Source organism: Musca autumnalis, unplaced genomic scaffold (genome assembly GCF_047663935.1).
Source record: "Musca autumnalis isolate F117 unplaced genomic scaffold, ASM4766393v1 scaffold_3, whole genome shotgun sequence".
NCBI classification, from domain to species: Eukaryota; Metazoa; Arthropoda; class Insecta; order Diptera; family Muscidae; genus Musca; species Musca autumnalis.
Genome location: NW_027411866.1, coordinates 42,034,421 through 42,058,246, shown reverse-complemented (window position 1 = coordinate 42,058,246; position 23,826 = coordinate 42,034,421). Strand labels below are relative to the sequence as shown.

Here is a 23,826-nt window from a genome sequence, read left to right as displayed (position 1 = left end):
ATATTTTGCCCATTGAATAGTTTTATCTTCAAGTGACTGCATATTTTAAATTTTCTTTCCCATTTACCATATAAAAAGACATGTACTTTGTATTTTTCAATTTATTTTTTATTAAAGTTTTTATTTGTTTTTCTCAAAAATTTAAGTTATTATTTTTCTTTATAGTTTGGAAAAAGAGAAATAAATAATAAATCAGGAGCTCTTCTTAAAAATCGAAGACTTCTATTCTTTTTTTTAGTGTATTTGTAGCTTAATACAAAATTATATTAAAATTAATTGAATTCATTTGAATTTAAAACAAATTACGATAATGTTGAGGCTAATGCAAAATGAACAAAATGAATTTGGAGGGGGTAAAGAGAAATCAATTTTTTTCATTTATCTTCTTTTTACAATAACTGGAAATGCGTTTGTAAAGTGTATCTGTGTGCATGGATTTTTAACGAATGTTGTTGTTGTTGAAAGGAAAAGCGTGTCTTTTTGTTTTTAATAAATATTTTTTCTTTATATTGTGTATTTTTTCATTTCTTTTGTATTAACACAAATGATTTTATTTATTAAATGTGTATCAGTCTGCTTTGTTTGTTTCTTTTCTTTAACTAAACTGCGAACTACAACTAAACTAGAACTAGAACCTATATATCGCTGAGTTAACGATTTACAGCTCATCCTTCAAGTCATCGTTGTCATCACTGTCTGTGGGTGGGACACCACCGGTGCCTTGGTACAATTTGGCGATGATGGGTTGGACAATGGCTTCCAAGTCCTTCTTTTGTTTCTTGTATTCTTCGGGATCAGCATCGGCATTGGTTTCCAACCATTTGATGGCTTCATCGATGGCAGCTTCCATTTTCACCTTCTCGTCTTCGCTCAACTTGGCACCGAGTTTTTCCTTGTCGCCGATTTGGTTCTTGAGACTGTAGGCATAGGATTCCAATTCGTTGCGGCTTTCAACCTTCTCCTTGAGTTTCTTGTCTTCATCGGCGAATTTCTCAGCATCGTGGATCATGCGTTCAATGTCTTCAGGGGTAAGACGGTTTTGGTCGTTGGTGATGACAATTTTTTCCTTGTTGCCGGTGCCCTTATCTTCAGCACTTACTTGTAAGATACCGTTGGCATCAATTTCGAAACTGACTTCAATTTGGGGAATACCACGAGGTGCTGGAGGAATACCGGTAAGATCGAATTTGCCCAATAAATGGTTATCCTTGGTCATGGGACGTTCACCTTCATAGACTTGGATGGTGACGGTGTGTTGGTTATCGGAAGCGGTGGAGAAGATTTGAGATTTCTTGGTTGGGATGACAGTGTTGCGGGGAATCAATTTGGTCATAACACCACCAACAGTTTCAATACCCATGGTCAAGGGATTGACATCGAGCAAGACAATGGCATCGGTATCTTGTTCACCGGAGAGGACACCAGCTTGTACAGCAGCACCATAGGCAACAGCTTCATCGGGGTTAATACCACGGGATGGTTCCTTGCCACCGAAGAAGTCTTTGACCAATTGTTGGACCTTGGGAATACGAGTGGAGCCACCAACCAAGACAATTTCATGGACATCCTTTTTGTTCATGTCAGCATCTTCCAAGACCTTTTGTACGGGCTTCAAGGTGGAACGGAACAAGTCCATGTTCAATTCTTCGAATTTAGCACGGGTCAAAGTTTCAGAGAAGTCTTCACCTTCGAAGAATGATTCGATTTCAATACGGACTTGATGGGCACTGGACAAAGCACGCTTGGCCTTTTCAACTTCACGACGCAATTTTTGGACGGCACGGTTGTCTTTGCGGATATCCTTGCCCTTCTTCTTCTTGTACAACTTGATGAAGTGATCCATGACACGTTGATCGAAATCTTCACCACCCAAGTGAGTATCACCATTGGTTGAGACGACTTCAAAGACACCATTATCAATGGTCAACAAGGAGACATCGAAGGTACCACCACCCAAATCGAAGACCAACACGTTCTTTTCACCTTCCTTCTTGTCCAAACCGTAGGCAATGGCGGCGGCAGTGGGTTCGTTAATGATACGCATAACATTCAAACCAGCAATGACGCCAGCATCTTTGGTGGCTTGACGTTGGGCATCGTTGAAGTAAGCGGGTACAGTGACAACGGCATGGGTAACCTTCTTGCCCAAATAGGCTTCAGCGGTTTCCTTCATTTTAGACAAAACCATGGCAGAGATTTCTTCGGGAGCAAAGACCTTCTTGCCTTGGGAGGTGTCAACGCTGATGTGGGGCTTGGAGTTCTTTTCCACAACCTTGAAGGGGAAGTATTTGATGTCATGTTGGACATTGGTATCGGTCCATTCACGACCAATCAAACGTTTGGCATCGAATACAGTGTTTTCGGGATTTGTGGTCAATTGATTCTTGGCAGCATCACCAATCAGACGTTCACCATCGGCGGTAAAGGCAACATAGGAGGGGGTGATACGATTACCTTGATCGTTGGCAATTATTTCTACACGGCCATTTTTGTAAACACCAACACTGTAGGGAAGAAATATACAAACAATTAGGTTAGAGACGAATGCTTGAAAGTATTTTAATCAAAATATTTTTTTCGGTGCTGGAACTAAACTTACCAAGAGTAGGTGGTACCCAAATCAATACCAATGACTGTGCCAATATCCTTGTCCTTTTTCTCCTCACCAAGTGCAAGGCCAACAAAGGCCACAACGGCCAATAATACAAACAATCTCATTTTGTTGTTTTGTATCTGTTCACTGATGGGTATTTATTTATACTAACTGTAATTAAAAAAGGTGAAGAAGAAAGGAACTGTTAAAAATATTGTTTAAAATTAAAAAGGCAACTATAACCTAATCTATAATAGCCAGTCGAGTCAGCCGGTAAAAAACAGACACGACACACTTTAAACACCAAAGAAAATTGCCTGCGTCATCACCAAAGAGCGTTCAATGTTCTTGGATAACAATGCAGGCCGTCAAGCAAACGTAAACGTGTACTTCTAGAAATCTAAAAACTGGTTAGCTGCCGCCGCCGCCACACAACAAACTTTCTATTTGTTCTTTGAGGCTTAGACAAATGGCTGACCCATTTTTGTTAACTTAAAACCAGTTTGGGGCTTGTATTAAAAGCTTTTAAATCACACACTTTTGGAATTTCTTTTTAAGAACACTCAACCCTTTTTTTCATAAATTTAATTCCAATTTTTCTTTCTATTTCCACTTCTTACCAGTAAACACGTCCACACACTTTGACAACTGCAACACAACTAACCAAACAAAAAGCGTTCACCAACATAGACTAATAAAAAGACAGACGAAGGAATACTCAATTTTGCGCCGTAAACCTACTCAAACAAGAAAACTCAAAAAAGTTCGAAGACGTTTTTTGGGGAAAATGGCAATATTTTCATGGATATTTTTGTCTGAGGATATTGTTCCCATCAAAAACTAACCCCAAGTTGCCTTTTGCCAGAACAAAATATTTATTAACTTGTATTTTTTGGCATTTTATTTTGAGTACCTCTGTAAGCATACTCAATTCGAACATACTCGGTGAGAGCATTCCTTCGTCTATCTTTTTATTAGTCTATGTCACCAACATAGACTAATAAAAAGATAGACGAAGGAATGCTCTCACCGAGTATGTTCGAATTGAGTATGCTTACAGAGGTACTCAAAATAAAATGCCAAAAAATACAAGTTAATAAATATTTTGTTCTGGCAAAAGGCAACTTGGGGTTAGTTTTTGATGGGAACAATATCCTCAGACAAAAATATCCATGAAAATATTGCCATTTTCATAGACTAATAAAAAGACAGACGAAGGAATACTCAATTTTGCGCCGTAAACCTACTCAAACAAGAAAACTCAAAAAAGTTCGAAGACGTTTTTTGGGGAAAATGGCAATATTTTCATGGATATTTTTGTCTGAGGATATTGTTCCCATCAAAAACTAACCCCAAGTTGCCTTTTGCCAGAACAAAATATTTATTAACTTGTATTTTTTGGCATTTTATTTTGAGTACCTCTGTAAGCATACTCAATTCGAACATACTCGGTGAGAGCATTCCTTCGTCTATCTTTTTATTAGTCTATGCCATTTTCCCCAAAAAACGTCTTCGAACTTTTTTGAGTTTTCTTGTTTGAGTAGGTTTACGGCGCAAAATTGAGTATTCCTTCGTCTGTCTTTTTATTAGTCTATGTCACCAATAACTGAAACTGACTTTGACATTGGCTCTGTTGTCTGTGGCAAAATTGAGTAGAAAAATGTGAGTGGGAAACTTTCTCTCTCAAGAAAAATTTCTACTCAATACACAAAGGGAAAGGGGCGGTAGAAAATAACAAAAGTTTAGGGAGTGGGGAAGTAAAAAATGATATTTTATAAAAACAAAAAACGATCTTATCACCAAAAACAACAATATTTTGAGTGCCAAAGAAACTTAATAATAATAAATGAAATGAAATACGTGTTCATTTTTCATAGGCAACAGTGGGCCGGCAAGGCAACACAACCGAGAGAGAATGAGATAAAGATGAAATCGCTCAAATGTCATATAGCCAGCACGGTTGCCACAGGGCAAATATATTGTCTACCAAAATTTTCCGAAAATGTTACCAAAAAGTTACCAACAAATTAAATTTGCAATTTCGTTTGTTACACATAGAACTATGCATCGAAAACGCTGTAAAATGTAGATATTCTAGACCAAGGCATATTTATATAAGGTAAATGCATGAATTACAACAACAAATGTCATGTTCATACCAACATTTGAATCACGTTGTTCGTTCTCATAATTACGTACACGAATTAACCCGTTCATACACAATTCACAGCAACATGATTCATATTTTCTTTATTTTTATTTAATGATTTTAAAGAAAGTTTCAAGCAAAAGGCAAGTAAAATTATTTGATATGAAGTGAAAAAATATTTGCCCTTCTTTCAGATATCTATTTAATATGAAATTATATTATTTTCATCGTTTTCTATTTTTTCTCACAATTTTGGTGTTTTCAGTATATATTTTATTTTTCCATGTTCAAAATTAACGGGAGAGAGCTGCCAAAATAAGTTTTTGGTATACAGACTTTCTGGCAGGCATTTGATCTTTGTTTCTAGATTTGTACGCGAATTTGAAACGATGGACAAGAAATGCAACTGCAATGAAAGAGAAGACAAAATTTGCTATGACTTGAGTGTATACCAGTCGTTAAACCATTTGTTTTTCATTCATGTTTTGAAGATTTTCTAAATATATGTGTGGGTTTTTGAAATTTTTTTAATTTTTTATTTTTCCTGTCATAATTAATTTATTTCGATAAATTCTCTCATTTGTTAGAGATGGGACATATTTTATAGTCGTTCTGAGAGTAATTTAAATTGAACAAGGTACACAAATCGTTATTCGTTCTCAAAATTTTGTATGGGAAATGAAGTAATTGTATCGTAATTTGGGGTCGAACAACGAATAGAGAGCGAATTACCGCTAGTCTGAACATGGCATAACAAATTAACAAAAACAAAATTGTTGTTATTTAAAGTTTAATGTCAAAAAAATATTGAATAATGGGGTCGTTCTAAAAATTTTCTCAGGAAAAACTTAAATACATTTTGAAAATCCTCTAAAATAGAACAAATTTGAATCAAAATGCAAATATAAAGCATACAGAACTGTCGCAAGTCGTTGTTATTACACGATTACGATAAAAAGAAGTATTTTATGGTAGCAAATTTCGATGTTTCAAATTTCATGAGTAGACCTACCCTATTACATTTTGAAAATCAATGCAAAATCTACTAATTTTTACTATTTTTTCCGATAAAATAAAAGAAAAAATTTTATCGTTGTAAACAATTGCTCTGTTCCAGAACCTGCAAGAAGCTACTATTTTTTACTTCGATAACACTTTTTCCTTTATGTTATCGAAAAATTGTAAAAATTAGTAGATTCTTGCAGTACCGGAACGGACCAAATAGTAGCTTCTTGCATGTTTTGGAACAGAGCACAAATTCTCAGAGCTGATTGTCACTTCTACCTTATATAAATGTGCCTTGTTCTAGATTAGCACGAAATATTGAAATCAAAATAGATATTTATTATTCTCGCTAATAGAGTTGCATTGATCCATTATATATATTTTTTAAATGTCACGGCAACAAAAAATTGCTAAAATTGTAAATCATGCTAGAACAATATAAGGTAACAGCAATACCCAGCTGACTGAACTGGGCTGTAATGTTAGTGTCAAATTCCATACGACCTCTTATATTTTTATTTCAATTTTCAATGTATATTAGGGATATATATTTTTTGAGAAAAAAATATATCATTAGCAAAAAAAATCAATTTCCCATAAACACTTCTTCATATCAACGATATATGTAACCTCTTCCAAGTCCGAACAACGTGCCACGCACTATAACGCCGCTTATAGAAGCAGTACAATATTTGTTAATATGTGTGGTATTTTGTTAAATTTTTTTGCAACAGCTTTTCTTTTTCAAGGAATTTTTAGCGACCCAAAATATTTTTGCAAGAACTCTACTTTCTGCGTAAAATTATCTATTTATTGGGATGATATGGATACTTTCAAATTGAAAATGTAACGATTTTTCATTCATGTTTATAAATGTCAATAATTTATAGACATTTCCATGTTTTGTTTACATTTGCCGACTAGTATACATTCAAATCATAGCAAATTTTGTTTTCTCTTCCATTGCAGTTGCATTTCTTGTCCATCGTTTCAAATTCGCGTACAAATTTAGAAACAACAAGTAAGAAAAGCATTAAGTTCGTTCGGGCCGAACTTTTTATACCCTCCACCATAAATTTCAGCCATTTCGGTGGATTAATGTGGCCACAACCTTCAAAATACCGAAATTCGGAAGGTACCGTTCTATGGGGGCTATATGATGGCGTGGACCTATACCTACAAATTTCTGGGGGAAAGTTTTATACGCCTAAAGAAGACTAAAAACCAAATTTCAGCCATCTCGGTGTGATAATGAGGCTAAAACGTTCAAAATATCGAAAATCGGGAGATATTGTATTATGGGGGCTATATCAACACGTGGACCTATATAAACATTTTATGGTAGAAATGTTTCTTAGCCTCTGGAAACACAAAATATAAAGTTACAACCGATTCTTTGGTCAAATGGGTCTAATACATTCAAAATATATTAAAATGACGCGTACTTTATAAGGGGCCTTATGTGGGGGCTATACCAAAACGTGGACCTATATAACCCAACTTTGGTAGGAATGTTTTCTGGCCTCTGAAGACACAAAATACCAAATTACAACCAATTCTGTGGTCAAATGGGTCTAATACATTCAAAATATATTAAAATGACGCGTACTTTATATGGGGCCTTATATGGGGGCTATACCAAAACGTGGACCTATATAACCCAACTTTAGTAGGAATATTGTTTGGCCTCTGGAGATACAAAATACCAAATTACAACCAATTCGGTGGTAAAATGGGCCAAATATCTTAAAAATTCCTTAAAACGACGACGCGTCACACGCCATTTTGTATGGGGGCTATACGAAAGCGTGGACCTACATAGCCCGCTTTCAATACCAAAAGTCCTACGTAAATATAACATATTTTCCCAAAATTTCATCAACCTACGTCAATCCGTTCGGACGCTAGAGTGATTTCCACAGACGGACAGACGGACGAACATGGCTATATCGATGTATAATTGCACGCTGATCAAGAATATATATACTTTGTGGGGTCTACAATGATTATTTCGAGTAGTTACAAACGTAGTGACGAACTTAATATACCCCCATCCTATGGTGGAGGGTATAAAAAATCAAATGCCTGCCGGAATGTCTGTATACCAAAAAGATATGTTGGCAGGTCTCTCTCTCTCTCGTTAATTATTGAAATAGAAAAATTTGAAAATATACTGAAAACACCAAAATTGTGAGAAAAAATGGAAAACGTAAATGAAAATAATAGAATTTAATATTAAATAGATATCTGAAAGAAGGATAAATATTTTTTCAGTTCATATAAAACAATTTTACCCGTATTTTGGTTGAAACTTTCTTTAAAATCAGTAAACAAAAACTATGAAAATATGAATCATGTTGCTATGAATTGTTTACCATGTCGTATGAGCGGGTTAATTCGTGTACGTAATTATGAGAACGAACGACGTGATTCAAATTCTGGTATGAACATGACATTAAAAAGTTACCAAATCAAAAACGAAGTTACCAAGTTACCAACCGTATAAAAAGTTACCAAATTTGGTAATATTCTACCAACTGTGGCAACCGTGATAGCCAGCCGGCAATCATTGAGATAAAAACGTATAAAAAGAAAAGAAATTCTTGAAAGGAGATAATGAAATATGCAAATTTTGATGAACAATAATTTTAAATCTGGGGTGTATGAACTTTGTGGAAAACTAACAAAAATTGTAAATGAAATACTTTGTCGATGCAATATAAACCCATTGAAAGTAAAGATCTCCTTCACAAACAAATTGGTTAAAATCATCATTAGGTAGTATGTTTTTCGTAAGAAAATTATGCTTGACTAATTAGAACATCTTTTTTTGTAGAAAAAAAAAACTGTGTCACCTATAGAAAGTTAAACAACAACATGACCCATTTTTGTTGTTATTCAATAAGCCAAAGACTGGAATTGTTTTATTTATTCAAGTGATGTGCTGTGAGCCATTAAAACTGACGTGTAGTTTTTACCTTTCATTGGAAAAGAAGGAAGGTATGCCGTTTTCATTGTTTTTGTTACTGTTTCAATATAAAACTGGAGTTTATTGATATTCGAAACAAAACATCTTAAAAAGTAAAACCGCATGTGGTTGGTTATTGATACGTGTGCTTTATTCATTCATGCCAAATGGATTTAATACTAAATTTGTTGCTATCCAACAATAAACACCGTGTCAACATTTTTTTTGCCTTTTAATCACTTTTACCCAGCCAACCAACAAGTGACGTGTTCAAATCGTATACGACGACAAACGGTTGTTTTATTTTATAAAAAAAAATAAACTGAATATTTAGCTATGTGGCGGCGTTGGCGTTTTTTTTTTTGTTGCTCTTCTCTCTCTACCTCTCGTCAGGTGTTTACTTGTTATACCTAAGTGATAATGATTTTTTATAAATTATTTAAATTTGATAATTGTTTTGACTTATCAGTCAATGGCTCTTGAGACAAAAATTATTTATGTCGCGAGTCTTCTAGAAATGTATTGAGAATTCGACAATTTGTTAACTACAAATTGCCTCAGTTGTTGTATTCATTTTTATTGTTTGAAAATTTCAAGGTAAAAAACCTTTCTAAAAGCTAATCTTGAACTAGTTTTGAATGAGTTTGGGCCTTTGTGTTGCAAATTTATTAAAAGAAATACAATACTTGACCGCTTTACCCATCTCCATCTTAAGAGGTTCAAGACTCAAAATTTAGGTATGAGGCTTGAACGATGAAGATATTTGGCATTGACTTTTCAAAAACAAAGCCAAAGTGCATGTTACGTTATTAGGGATTAATTCAATTTGATGCCACCTTGCACACTGTATGTCCGGGCTAGATTCCAAGAGCCGGAAACATCAAATTTTCAACAATGACTAAGATAACCCTCAGCGTAATGTTGTCGACATTTCCTGATTATTTCAGTAGTGGAGTTCTAAGATATGAAATGTGTGTCCTACGTACGTTTCATGTCACTGTTGGGTGTACTTCTTATTGATATGAGAAAAGTTGCCCTTTTCCCTTCGGGGTTGTTTGTTGATAATCCAGTCTTTAGAAGATTTTATTTTATATGAAAAAGAGGTAAACACTTCAAAAAGTTCTAATGCTGAACATGCTGAAAGAGCAAAGTTTAAGATTTTAGGAAATGGTCACAACTTAATCAAGATTTGAGATGGTTAGGTTAGGTTAGCGAAATTGGCAACAAATAAAATTCTCATAACTGGAGCTAAAATCAGGCTAGTAATAATATTTGGAAGCAATGATTTCTTCGTTCTTATGGTTATATCCACGCACATGTAAGGCTTGCATTTGCAAAAGACTGGATGAAAACAGATTCTGTCAAATAGTTAAAATCCATCACTACCACTAGAAAAGCATTCGCTATGCGAGCAGAAAAAGTTTACTTTAGATGATTTTCTGGCAGAAATTTACGTTTCGATTCAGATACAGTTGGCGGCGATAAAAGTCCCGATAGAAAACAGAACTGCTCCAATAGTGATGCCATTTAAATTAAAAAAATCTATAATAAACTTAATGTGTTGCGTTTAATCTTCCTAATTTTATCCTAACAGCGTTGGAGGTATTGCAACTACATCTCTTCTCCTGATGCTAAATACCTAGGTATAATTATGGACTATCAACTGCAAAGGAGAAAGATTGCTGATCAGGCTTGCTTTTCAAATGTCAAATTATATGGCATTCCACGAGCTGATTCTGTTTCTACCCTTAAAGCCACCAAATCCGTCAGCATCACACCTGAGGACGTCTTTGAGTGCAGAACAGCAATTGATAAAAAAAAGTCTGAAAGCCAAGCAAGCAACGAGCTGATTCTGTTTCTACCTTTAAAGCCACCAAATCCGTCAGCATCACATCTGAGGACGTCTTTGAGTGCAGAACAGAAATGGGAAACCTTTCAGCGAATTGATAAAAAAGTCTGAAAGTTGAGATCTTTGAAACGAAATAGTCAAGCGACTCTTAAAGTCATCAAATCCTTTAGCATCAAATCTAAAGCTATATGTTAGCGCAGAACCGGAAAACGTTTCCGCGATAGGAAGGTGGCAGAATTTATAACAAGTCTGGATGCTGAGATCTTTGAAGCGATATATATCTTTGTGGATAGTCAAACGGCTCTTAGAACCATAAAAACTGAGGCCGTCCCTGTTTGGAAGCCCTAATTGCCGGGCACTGTAGTATTAGAACTTTTATCAGTAAACGGAACAAGGACGGTGTTGATTACTGCTGGCTTTGCGAAGATAAAAGACTGATTGCACTTATCCAATTTTATCGGAATGGGTCGTGGGTCCCATAATAGCTTAGGAAACAAATCAAGGTCGTGTTTGAAATTTGGATAATTGCTATGGAACACAATCAAAGTTTCTTCAATTTTTGTGCTACAATATCATTTTTGGCTGGACGTTTGTACTCACTCGACCATTCTGACCAAAGACAATTGAATTTCCATTTCTCTCTCATTTTGCTCCATTGACTTTTGATCACTAGCCACACTGATTGGTTAAAATGTCATTCACATTGGAAGGGATGTGGAGCAATGCCACATTATGAATCTTCTTTGTATAGACTTAATATCGTGATTAATGTTAAAATCCACGTGTTTATATTTGTCCACATCAAGATAAGGGATAATAAACATTGATTCCCATACCACGACAGCCTTATCAATTTTGATTTATTGGCCACTTGGTGTACTTGGTGTTTGATAAGATGACACTTTGGTGAAGAGATAGATAACAATTTGTTTCTAGACAATTGTAGATTTTCTCTAGGGAGATAAAACAAAACTAGGCAAGTCTAAAACATTTTCTTAATGCACAACAAAATCCATAAGAAAGTAACTCAAATGTCATTCAAAGATATGTATGTATATTGTTTTAGGGCCTGTTTCACTATGTCGAAAAAAGAGGAATGCGAACGAAAATCACCTAAACTTTGTTTTTCATGGTAATATTGGCTTTGTCTTTGCTTTGAAACAACTACAAAATTTGAAAATCATACACGAGGTTGTTTTTCTTTCGTTTTCATTTTCGTTCGACATAGTGAAACAGGCTGTCAGTGTCCGTATTACACGGACAGATGACACAACTCTCTGCAAAGGGCAATACTCTGACACTCACTTTTCCTTTATTTAATTTAGTGGAAGAAATTTTTCTAATTAAAAATAAGAATACTTGGAAATTTCAAAGTACTTTCTACTTTTTGTTTAATTCAAGTTATTATGAATGGCAATGTCAGAAAATAACAACAATTTTGTTATGCGACAATTCTGTTATACAAAAAATACACGCAAGTACACTGTGTATACCAGTTTTCCCTCCGCCCAATTCATTGAGAACAAGAGTCGCCAAAAATTATTTTTCTTTTGTATACAAAAGCAAGAGAGTGTGAGATACCGAGAGAGGTAGAAAGTGGCTGCCGACAGACGACGACCGACAGTGTAAATTAGTCCGGAAAATTCTAGGCGTATTTTTTATGATGTGTATCCTTAAAATCTTTAAAATGTAAACATATTTTCGGCAAGATTTCTATATTTAAAAACTTTCACTGATTCCATTGATAGTTTTGCAAACATTTTCACACAGAATTATTTTCCTTTGGCAAATTTTGACACACACACTTTTGCAAATTCATGTAGTCCGGCTGACATTTTTCTTTTGTATTTTTAGAACAATTTTTTTGCTTTATAATTTTTCTATTTGATTTACTTACTTTGAATAACAACTATTTATTATATTTAATTAATAAAATTCAGTTTTAATAATTTTTCCAAATTTGTTTATCACACTTTTTACAACTTTGTGTTTTGTTTTAAAAATTTCACACAATATGTTTAATTCTTGTATAAACGCTTTATTTTTTCTTTTACTTTGTTGTGTTCTCTTTGCTTGTGATTTAGTAACTGACTGACAATGCAAACGTTTGCGGCTTTTAATGTCCATTATACATGACGTGGATTTTTTTGCTTGGTTTTTTCTTCTTCTGTGACACTTAACCACGAATAATCTCACAAAATGCCAAATATGCTCTTCTCTTATCGCATAAAATGACGTGTAAATTTTAATTGGAGATATTGATGGGGGATGTTTTGGGGGCGGGCTGCGGTTGTCGTGTTGCATTGAGAGGCGCCGCGCACAGGTAAACATCCAATATGAGAGAAGAGGAGCAACATTTTTTGATTGGGCCACGTCAGTTCGTTATTTCATGCTCAATTTCTTTTGGCATCAGTACGTGTTCTCTTGATAGGGGGTTTCTCTTTATTTCGCGATTTTACCAGATGCCAGATTTTCATGTTTATTTCCGTTATGACGGTTTTTCAAAAAAGTGACAGCAATGGTAATGATATGATGTAAATTAAGAGAATAGTGGCATAATATAATACAGAGTCGGCAAATTTATTGTAAATTGCGCATAAAAATGTCCTTTTTAGTATATGGCCTGTAGTGGACCTGGGTAACCACAAACGTAACATCCCATGCATTTTGTTAATCTAAAATTTGAACCTTTGAAAGACCAAGAAAACTTAAGGTATCTGATAGAAGAAATCATAAGGAATAAGATGTTTTATGGAAATTCTTCATATTAAGGCAAAGTAGGAGCAGTGGACGAACAAAGCGAAGAAAACCAAACAGATAACAAGTAAAACGTCCTTAAGTTTGGCCGGGCCGAAGTTTTTATACCCTCCACCATAAAATAGTCTTAATTAAAATGGGATAATTAGTTTCCTTTCACAATTTTTGATGGAAACACGACCATGGATATCCCAAATGCCTAATCTAATCTAAAAATATGTTCAGCCAGGTGAAAGGTACCACTTACGGACCTATACCAAAGTGTGGACCTATCTTTACAATTTTTAGTGAAGAAGTTTCGTGACTACTGAGAACATCTAGTTGTAGCTAAAATCCTCAAAATAACGAAAATCGGTACCGTTATATGGGGGCTATACCAAAACATGAACCTATGTTGACGATTTTTGGTGTAAAAGTTTCGTGACCACAGAGAACCTCAAATGTCAAATTACAACCAGTTCGGTTAAAAATTGTAGCTAACACCCTCGAAATACCGAAAATCGGGAGGTATCGTTATATGGGGGCTATACCAAACCATGGAAGATTTTTGGTGGAGTAGTTTCGTGGCCACTGAGAACCAGAAATGTCAAATTACAGCTAGTTCGATTAAAAATTGTGTAACAATTCTATTCACATCAGAAACCTGTTTTAAACGTATGTGATTATAAAGTGCGGATCCGATTTGTTGACGGCAGACATCCTGGATCTACCCTTGATGCCTTTATTTGGATTTCGGGATTTCCATTGGAATCGTATTTATTGACACATTACCGATCGGCTGAACTACATTCACCTGAGGGTAAATACAATATATTTCATTGAAAGGCTCGAAATATTATAGAGCCTACGAATAGGGTTTTAATGTCTGTATTAAGATGTCTTTCTGTAGAACGATACCTACACTGTATACACCCTCCAGAAATTTGTCTCTATTATTAATGTATGTTGCGAATTGAAAAGAAGTACCTGCAGAATTACAAGAACAGTAAATTTTCAATCAAAACGATGGAGACAATGTAATAACTTCAGATGTAAGACGAGCAATGCAAGTATCGAATACATTTTGTTCTATTTTTTTACATCATTTTTTATTAAAAAGTAGGAAAAATCAAATTTACATGTTGCTTTCAAACCCTCAAGGCGACACACTTGTGGGCAGTCTTATTATATTTTAAAATAACAGGTTAAAATTCAGGTAGATTTAAAAGTACGGAATTAAACATGCATTGAAAATGGACATCATACATTTGTAATCGCCGCAGAAAGTTCAGTGAATGACATCGCTGCAGTGTCCTTTTAAGGGCTGAAACTTAAAAAAAGCTTTGAAGTTGAAGAGAAAATATGGTCAGAAGACTTACCTCTGAATATAGAAGTAGAACAAACTACACTGAATAAAGAAAAGTTAAATTTACTACCAAAATTGCAATGGAAAATACAGGATGAAAATTATAGGCAGAAGTTGAATAAAATCCTACTGGCAGCGAAAAACAACGCAAAAGTGAGGGGTTTAAAGGATATATCCAGCATTATAACACAGTCGGCAGCAAAAATGAAGATTCCTAGAGAACATGGCACAAATAAGTCGAACTGGTTTAATAAAAAATGTGAAATAGCACTCAAAAATTCATTCAAGTTCTTAAATATATACAGAAAAACAAATAATCAAGATGATAAATGGAACTACATAGCAGCTGTGAGTGCATACATAGAGATGGGAAATGGGTAAATACCCAAATGGTAAATACCCATTAAAATTGGGTAGAAATGGGTACATACCCTGGTATTTACCCAAATTGTGGGTATAAACTACAGAAACTAAAATCATGAAATTAGATGCTGGATTTGGCAAACAAACTCTATGTTAAACCAACTCAAAACACAAAGCTATATACATACGAAAGAAAATAATAATATAAAACAATAATCATGAGAACGAGAGGAGATATATTGCCACTGAATGACAATGTCCAATGGATTTGAACCCTTGTATAATTATGTTAGACATGCACTCTTTTATAGGAAACTCATAATAAAGGGTGGTTAAATTGTAAGGGCCGATGTTGAATGTGAACCACACCTAAACGCCAAGTTTTTTTCCGAGTTTTATTTGACATTTCTCTATTTCAGACTTACTCAATTTGAACCATGGAGAGATACACAATCCAACAACGTGTTAAAGTTATCCAGACTTATTATGAAAATGGGCGTTCAAATCAAAATGCATATCGTGCACTTCGTAATTTTTTTGGTCAATTTGATCGTCCAAATGTGCGTACAATCGCAAAAATCGTGAAAATAATTCGAGCAAACCGGGTCTGTAGAAGATGTGAGAACACCAGTTCATGCTCGTACAGCTCGTACTGCAGAAAATATTTCTGCTGTTCGCGATAGTGTGGCTGAAGAGCCGTTCACCTCAACTCGTCGTCGTGCCCAACAATTGCAACTCTCACGCTCGTCGTTGATGAACATTATGCATAAAGACATGAATTTACATGCTTACAAGGTGCAATTGGCTCAAGAACTAAAGCCTTTTGACCATTCCAAACGTCGTGAATGGGCAGAATGGTGGCAAGAAATGGCAACAGTGGATGATCAATTTTCGAAGAAAATCATCTGCAGTGATGAGGCACATTTTCACCTCAGTGGATTAGTCAATAAACAGAATAGCCGCAATTGGGCGAATGAGAATCCAAGAGTGATTGTCGAAAAACCAATGCACCCACAAAGAGTGACTGTTTGGTGCGGTTTATGGGCTGGCGGCATCATCGGGCCGTATTTTTTCCAAAATGAGGCCGGTCAGGCAGTTACTGTGAATGGTGTTAACTATCGTGAGACAATAACGAACTTTTTATGTCCCGAATTGGAAGATATGGATGTGGACGATATGTGGTTTCAGCAGGACGGTGCCACTTGCCACACAGCTAACGAAACAATGGCTCTTTTGCACAACAAATTCAATGGCCGTGTTATCTCACGTTATGGCGATGTCAATTGGCCGCCAAGATCATGTGATTTGACACCGCTGGACTTTTTTCTTTGGGGTTATTTGAAAGAAAAGGTGTACGTCGATAAGCCAGCAACAATTCAAGAGCTAAAGGATGAGATAATTCGGCGCATTAACGGCATAGAACCTCCATTATGCCTCAGGGTCATCGAAAATTTGGACCATCGGATGGAGGTGTGCAGCCGTGGTCGCGGCGCCTATTTGGCCGACATTTAGTTCCATACATAATTGAGTAATACCAATATATCATAAAATAAAATTACAATAATTTCCTAAATAGTTTGTGATTTATTCAAAATCAACATCGGAACTTATAATTTAACCACCCTTTACGTGAAGAATTTTAGAAATTAATATTGAAAGAGTTCACATTAATTTAAAATATTTTATAAATGTATAACAATTTAGACAGACAACTTGTAAAAGTTATTGTCAAAATAAAAATATATAATTTTGTTATCTTTAAGATATAAATTACAATTAATAAATGTTACTTTTTATAAATTAAATTGAAAGAAGCAAAATAAAATCTAATCTAAATATAAAAAAATCTAATCATCATTCAATTTTTTCACAATGCACATAGGTTTCAATCAGGAAATTTTTGGCCAAAACCCTATTTTTGAAGTTTCGAAATTTTAATTTTTTTGCACAGAATAATAAAAAACACATCAAGTCATCTGAAAATAATTAGTTTTTGTAAATGACGTTAGTATTCGTTGATTGGCGCAGTACCAAAGATGACACTTTTTTATGTAAAAATAAAACAGACTTTGCTGCAAAATATACAATTTTTGTTGTACTGCGTCGCTGCATAAATATACAGCAGTGAGATCAAAGTTATTATGAATCGGGAAGCTGTTAATGAGTACTTTCATAATATTTACAAAAAGAACGATGCAATTTGTAAAATTAGCGTAATAAAATCAATGTTTTTATATATTAAAAATTATTTTTTACAAATATTTTTTAAATATACTTAAACTTTTTAAAAAATGTCCAAATATGTCTACATCCAAATCTAATTTGAAAGATAGCAGGGGGTGTGTACTAATAAATTCAGAAGTCAAATCGTGCTCAAATTTGCCACAGTTAAAATAAAGTGGATTTTTATATTTTAAGATGGTAGATTTTTTTTTAAATACCTGTTGTGACTGTACGTAGTATCCAATTGAAATAGAACGGTAATACCCACATCTATCAACCGATTTTCCTTAAAATTCATATTTAAGGGTTTCAGACTGTAGAAAACAAGTATGTATAATTTTTTTTGAAAATAGGTCCAAAGTTTGTAACGCATCGAAATAATGTTCGTAGACCCATACTTATATATACCAAAATGAATGTCTCGACGAGCTGAGTCGATCTGGCTATGTGTGTCCGTCCGTCCGTCTGTCCATCTAAACATTGTAATCACACTACAGGTCGCAATTTTGATCGGATCGTCACCAAATTTTGGGTGTTGATGAGGGTCCCGGAGGGGAAGAAGCCTATTGATTTTGGTGATGGTCGCATAATATTCAGGGGTCGGAATGGGCAAAAACTTATTTGGGGACAAAGTCAACGTTTTATTTCAAAGCGAATATCTCCGCATCTATAATGGGTATATCAAAAGCAAATCCTGCTAATGAAAGTAGAAAATATCACCTTTACAACGATTTATAGTGGGTTGTCGTAGGTGGTCGAACAACGAAGATATCGCAATAGTCGCTAATACAACCCAATTTTTCATTTTTGCGATTTGAGTTATAATGACGAATATCACAGCTTTGGTAGGGGAGCTTCCAAAAGCAAAGCCTGACTATGAAAGTAGAATATCCCACCTTTGCAATGACGCAAAGGAGGTTGGCGTAGGTGGCCAAATAACGGAGATATAGCAATAGTCGGTAATACATCCCATTTTTCATTTTTTTCGAAATAGCTCTACAGGTCGGATTTTTGATCGGATCGTCACGAAATTTTGGGAGTTAATGGGGGTCCCACAGAGGAAGAAGCCTATTGATTTTGATGATGGCTGGATAATATTCAGGGGTCGGAATGGGCAAAAAGTTATTTGGAGAAAAGGTCAAGGGTGTCGTAGGTGGTCAAACAACAGAGATATCGCAATAGTCGGTATGCATCCCATTTTCCGATTTTTTTGTAATCACGCTACAGGTCGCAATTTTGAGTCCCACAGAGGAAGAAACCTATTAAGATTGGTGATGGTCGGATAATATTTAGGGATCGGAATGGGGCAAAACTCATGTGGAGACAAATTCAAAGTTTTATTCTTTATCAATATGTCGGCTTCTAGTAGGGGTATTCTAACGGCAAAGCCTGTCAATGGAAGAAAATATTACCATTACATTGGTGTAAAGTAGGTGGGCGAAGGTAATCAAACAAAGACAGTACCACAATAGTTGGTAATGCATCGATTTCTTCAATTTTTTGCTATTACGCTGCAGGTCGAAATTTTGATCGTATGGTCACGAAATTTTGGTTGCTTATGGCGGTTCCAGAGAGAAAGAGGCATATTATGTTTGGTGGTAGTCGGATTATATTCCCAAAATAAAATGTTTACCAGTGAAAAGCTTATACACAGGGGTAGTGGTGTAGGGTATCACATAGTCGGCAAAACAGGGGACAGATGTGAAATTTCATCTTTTTGGAAATTAAGATTCCTTGAAATCTTTGCCTTTTAGGTTTAGTGCCTTTGGCAACTTTAATGACAATATTGCGGCGAATATTTTTCTTAATATATTTATTTATATGTTTGTCTGCGTACTCGATAATTTGTAATAATTATTACAAATGTTTCGAATTTTGACAGTTGTATAAAGGAAAAGTTGCTGAAAAATTGTTTCAGCAAAACTTAATTTAGAAAGCTTTTTGATGATTTTCCAAATTAAATTAATGATTTTCGTCAAAAAACACTTGCTATTTAGCATATTTTTTGCATATATTTTGTATATCGAAAAATTGACCCTCAAAACGCCTAGATCCAAAATTTGAGTCCAATCGGATAAGAAATAAAAACATGCTAAAATCCGATGTCTATACATAAGGGAAACCTAGTTCGAAATTGGTTTGGCCTTCTTTATTCTTTTATTTTATATTATATCAGAAATGAAGCAGGAAAGCAAGGCAATCAGGCGAGGCAGCTTATGTATCCAGGCCTTAAGGCCAATAGGTTAACAAAGCGAGAACAGCATTCGGACGACTGCAAGGTGTATGGAGAAGCTCACACATATCCTGGAAAACAAAGCTTAAAATATTCGAAGTATGTATAAAATCTATTCGGCAGTGAAACCTGGCTTTTGCCTAAAGGCCTGCGTACATAAGCTGCCTTGCATGATTGCCTTGCTTTCCTGCTTCATTTCTGACATAATAAAAATAAAAGAATAAAGAGGGCCGAGCAAATTTCGAACTGGGTTGCCCTTTTCTTTTTTATTCTTTTATCAGAAGCAGGCAAGGCAGCTTATGTACTCACCCCTTAACACCATCCAACAAATGCCTCGGGATCATATGCAGGATATTCTGGCCCAACACTATAAGTTACATAGAGCTGTAAAACCTAACACATACAAAAACAGATTAAACATAGGAAATGGAGATCGATTGGCCACACCTTCAAAAATAATCAAAATGGCGCTTTAATGGAATTCCCAATGATCACGAAATCGAGGTCGACCCAGAAACACCTAACGAAGAACAATAACCCAAAAACTAAGACAAAATAACCTTACATGGGAAGATGCAAAAACAACGGTAACTAATCAAGTAATTTGGCGATGCGTTATGGAAGCCCTAGGCTCCCAAGAGGATTAAATAAAGAGATCATAGCAAGAATAACTATTGAGAGAATGGCGGACTTCCGTATCGTCAGATGCTTGGCAAATGAGAGCAAATTTCTGAAGTATTGTGTTTCATAACGCCGTAATACTTAACAAATGCGAAGCTATGTATTTCAAAATGTCACAATTGCGAATTTTTGACGCAGGTAAAAAACAAACATGTATCATTTTTACTTCTGATGCAATTTGTTGCATTTTCGAGGAACAATGCATGAGTGTGCAAATAAAATATTTTGACGAAGTTTAAAAACTACAAAGAATTTGACTATACGGAAGTCAGCCAATATGTAAATATCTCAATCGGTTCAAACGTTACAGAGTTTTGGTCAGGAAAAAACGATTCTGAACTACTGTGAACCGTTTGAATAAGACACTTTTTCTTTCTATTAAGGCTATCTTGTAAAAGTTAAAAATTGGTTTTGGATATATTTCCATTGATTGAAGGGAGTTTTTGATTTGTACCCAATATAACTCAGGACAATTTTCTTGTTATTGATCTTTCTAAAGCCAGTTATGGATTTTGGTAAAAAGTTATTATCATAAACTTCTTCGTGTTGTTCTTGTTTTGAAGTCTGTCCTGTTCTTATTTTCAAATACAGGTTAATTACCCCTATTACATAATATTCTAATATTTGATTTTAATAAAAACTCAAAATGCAGACTCACCTTTTCTGGTACTTTTTTCATTTTATTTCCCATGAAATTGGTAAGCATTGGCATCACATTTAATAATGATCAAGCTGCTGCCACCCGGTTACCTTAGGTTCGAAGGGTAGATGTTAGGATGTGAAGATTGTGGCTCTGTAAGAGCAGTCCCCCATCCATACTGCCGTAAAATCTCCACTACTGAAATTACAGAGAAATGTTAGTTGTTACTTCTTTCTGGAAACTGTACAAACTCTTACCTTATCTTCATTTGGAATTGTGAGATTTTGTTGTTTTTAAACTTGGGTCTCTGGTCTAAGACGATGACTATTACGCACTTTAAGATGGCAAGAAGCAGTTCAACAGCAGCCGATAGTCTTTAGTTTTTTTAACCCCTACTCTCTTGTTGCGAGACGGAATCGGACCCATCCCGAACCAAAATTCAGCTTACCCTCTCGAGTTCTTAGATACTCTACTCCCTCAATGTCGACTGACACCGTGATGACAAGTCCTTCGCTCTTAGAACTGTGACAGACCAGTTTCCAGTTGTCAGTCTGGAGATTCGGGTTTTGTAATTCGAGCATTCTGAATATTTGTTTTGGGTCTACAGGTGGCGGTGGAACCCATGCTGACAATATTCTTCTGCAGGGAATCGCATTGATGGGGGCAGTAGTTAAGTCACACCCATCCCAAAGTTTACCAAGGCCAGCTATGGTGTTAACGAGAAAATCTAGGGACTCTTTATTCTCACAGGATATGACCTTAAAACCTTTATAATAAGCGGCATTACCAAACTGCAAGTGCATGGGATTCCCTTTGTCCGAGAAAATAATGTCTCTCAAGCGGCCTTCGATTAGTAGCCATCTGCTTTCGCTGATGGTTCTTTCAGGATTAGATCTGTCGATGACAGCGATGCGAAGACTGTCTGGTGAAGACTGTTGTGGGGAGCCATGCTTATCATCTTCGAGATGCGATCTGGGGGGTAATCTATGGCTTTGGTCAACTTGGGAGGTCTTCTGGATTTCGATCTTCGAGTAGCTGGCTGAAGAGGTAGAATGTTTGACGTCCTCACTCATTTTAGGTTTCTTTGAATTGAGCTGTGCTTCGTTTGTAGACATTGCCCTTTTTAAGGTGTTACCTGTTGAGGCAGCAATGGTTATCTTTGGTTCCACAGTCTTTCCAACTATTTCAGCCATAGGTCTATACTCATAATGTTTGCTCCTATCTGATGTTTCAATATGTGGCCCATCTTTGTGGTTTTGAATTTTGTGTACATCACTCGCATTGTGGCCCTTTGTGGCATTTAGAGTTGATGGAGCATCCGACATCATAGATAGAGTTTGTCTATCGATCTCTGGATTCCTCTTGGGAATGTGGGGATACTTTCTCTCGAACTTGTTGGCTACATTGAGATTAATCCTGATCAATTTACTCTCCCTCTCTGTAATAGAAGCAGGTTCCCTGCCAACGAATTTCCTAAGGAAATGCATTGATCTTCGGTATGCTCTTTTACATTTTGCTTTCTTGGTATCAACAGCGTTGATTGTTGAATCTTGACTTGGAAGATTGGGGTTATCGATTTTGTAGACTTCTTGGTTAAACGATGATGGTCCTTGTGACAGGGCGTTAGCTTTTCCACCCGATGCCGAAGACAGCTTATCCACAACTTTAACATCCAATTCCTCATCAGATGTGGAAAAGTCGAGATCTTCATTGACAGAACTACTTTCCACCGTTTTCAAAAGTAAGGCTAACAGCTGCCTGCTTTGTTCCGTCGTCTTCGGGGCCAATGGAGCCGGGCTGCCCGATCCTACCGCGGTCATCAAAGATGTCCGCAAAGGACTCGACCTGTTCGTCACCATTGGATTTGTTTGGTTCCCTGCAGAGGTTGCCTTTGTCACTGGAAACTTTGGGCTGGAAACTGCAGCCTTTACAGGGGTCGGAATTTGATCGATTGGAAGGAAGATCTTCTCCATGTGAGGGTATTTCCTCTCGAAACGCCTTACAAATTGGATCTTCAAACCAATCTCCCTAAATTCCGACTGAGTCACCTCGGAGGGGTCTTTGCCAACGAATCTTTGGCAGTAGAAGATGGCTCTACGGTAGTTATACCTGTCTTTTTTCTGTCTAGACCTGTTAGTTTTGGTTGAGAGGGACATGGGATAGGCCGTCGTCGTATCCCCCTCCACAACCTCTTCCACCAAATCATCTTGCCTGCATAGGGAAGGCTTATCGGAACCGACCGACAAATCAGCCCCTGAGGGAGCAGGATCCCCGACCATGAGGTTGGAGCTCTCCAAGGCACAAGAGAGAGCTACGTTGGACGACTGAGATGGGATAACAGTGATATCCATCTCGTTCTCCTCCCAGCTCTCCCTGTCCCATGGAGGGGGGCTCTCCTGACTGAGTCGAAGGGTCTCACTATCCCTCAGGAGCTCGAGCAACTCCCTGCTCTGCTGTTTAATGGCGTCACTGACATTGTCCAGAGTCGTCGTGTTGTCGTCCCCGCCCAGGGATTGGGTCGCACTACCACAAGGTGCATCGTTGTCCATGTTCATTGCAGTGGTCGATATCGAGGGTATATTGGAATTGGGTGGTTTAAAGTTTTCAAAATGTTTATCCATGAGAAAAATGGTTAATGGGGGAGCTGAGGACAGTCATGGCATAGCCCTCCACTACCATGACTAGGGCTGAACTACTCGCTGAGGTGCCCAGGTATCAGCGAGGCTCCGTTCGAATACAGTTGGTACCCTAACTGCAAACCTTGGAACACCGATAGGCACGAGGTCGCATTACACCCCGGTGTTAGGGGATCTCACCATTACTTTGGTAGGAGATCGCTACCAAATATGTGTCACTCAGTCCAGAGATGCACTATGAGTTTCGAGTGCACTCTGTTGGTGCGTGACAGAGAGTGGATAACCTTTGGTCGATCACAGCCTCCCAGTTCAACACTACAAAAAGTTAAATGAGAGGATTGTGACGTCTAGCCCCCGCATCGCGTCAAGATTGTTATCCATGGC

The 23,826-nt window shown here is 36.4% G+C and overlaps 2 protein-coding genes across 8 annotated transcripts; one reads left to right on the top strand and one right to left on the bottom strand.

The window, feature by feature from the left end:
- Nucleotides 1-477: 477 nt before the first annotated feature.
- Hsc70-3 (heat shock protein 70 cognate 3) lies at nt 478-23,826 on the bottom strand. 7 transcript variants are annotated; one of them, XM_073972813.1, is made up of 4 exons: nt 21,064-23,826; nt 20,825-21,004; nt 2,600-2,764; nt 478-2,504 (listed from the first exon to the last, which is right to left on the bottom strand). In XM_073972813.1, exons 3-4 carry the CDS (start codon nt 2,716-2,718, stop codon nt 659-661), a joined length of 1,965 nt encoding a protein of 654 aa, XP_073828914.1. In that variant the 5' UTR covers nt 2,719-2,764; nt 20,825-21,004; nt 21,064-23,826; the 3' UTR covers nt 478-658. The 7 variants fall into 7 exon arrangements, 5 of the variants coding, with proteins under 5 accessions (XP_073828914.1, XP_073828915.1, XP_073828912.1 ...); XM_073972814.1 differs by having other exon boundaries at nt 20,825-21,001; nt 21,064-23,805; XM_073972811.1 differs by lacking the exons at nt 20,825-21,004; nt 21,064-23,826 and adding exons at nt 3,214-3,330; nt 3,439-3,553.
- On the top strand, nt 3,591-16,876 carry LOC141397025 (uncharacterized). The gene is made up of 2 exons (XM_073972817.1): nt 3,591-8,747; nt 15,449-16,876. The coding sequence occupies exon 2, from the start codon at nt 15,783-15,785 to the stop codon at nt 16,539-16,541; it is 759 nt and encodes a 252-aa protein (XP_073828918.1). The 5' UTR covers nt 3,591-8,747; nt 15,449-15,782; the 3' UTR covers nt 16,542-16,876.

Coding starts and splice junctions, on each gene's coding strand:
- Hsc70-3 (XM_073972813.1), bottom strand. CDS start 2,718: ATGAGATTGTTTGTATTATTGGCCGTTGTGGCCTTTGTTGGCCTTGCA. Junction 2,505..2,599: donor TTGGGTACCACCTACTCTTG/GTAAGTTTAGTT, acceptor TCTTCCCTACAG/TGTTGGTGTTTACAAAAATG.
- LOC141397025 (XM_073972817.1), top strand. CDS start 15,783: ATGAACATTATGCATAAAGACATGAATTTACATGCTTACAAGGTGCAA.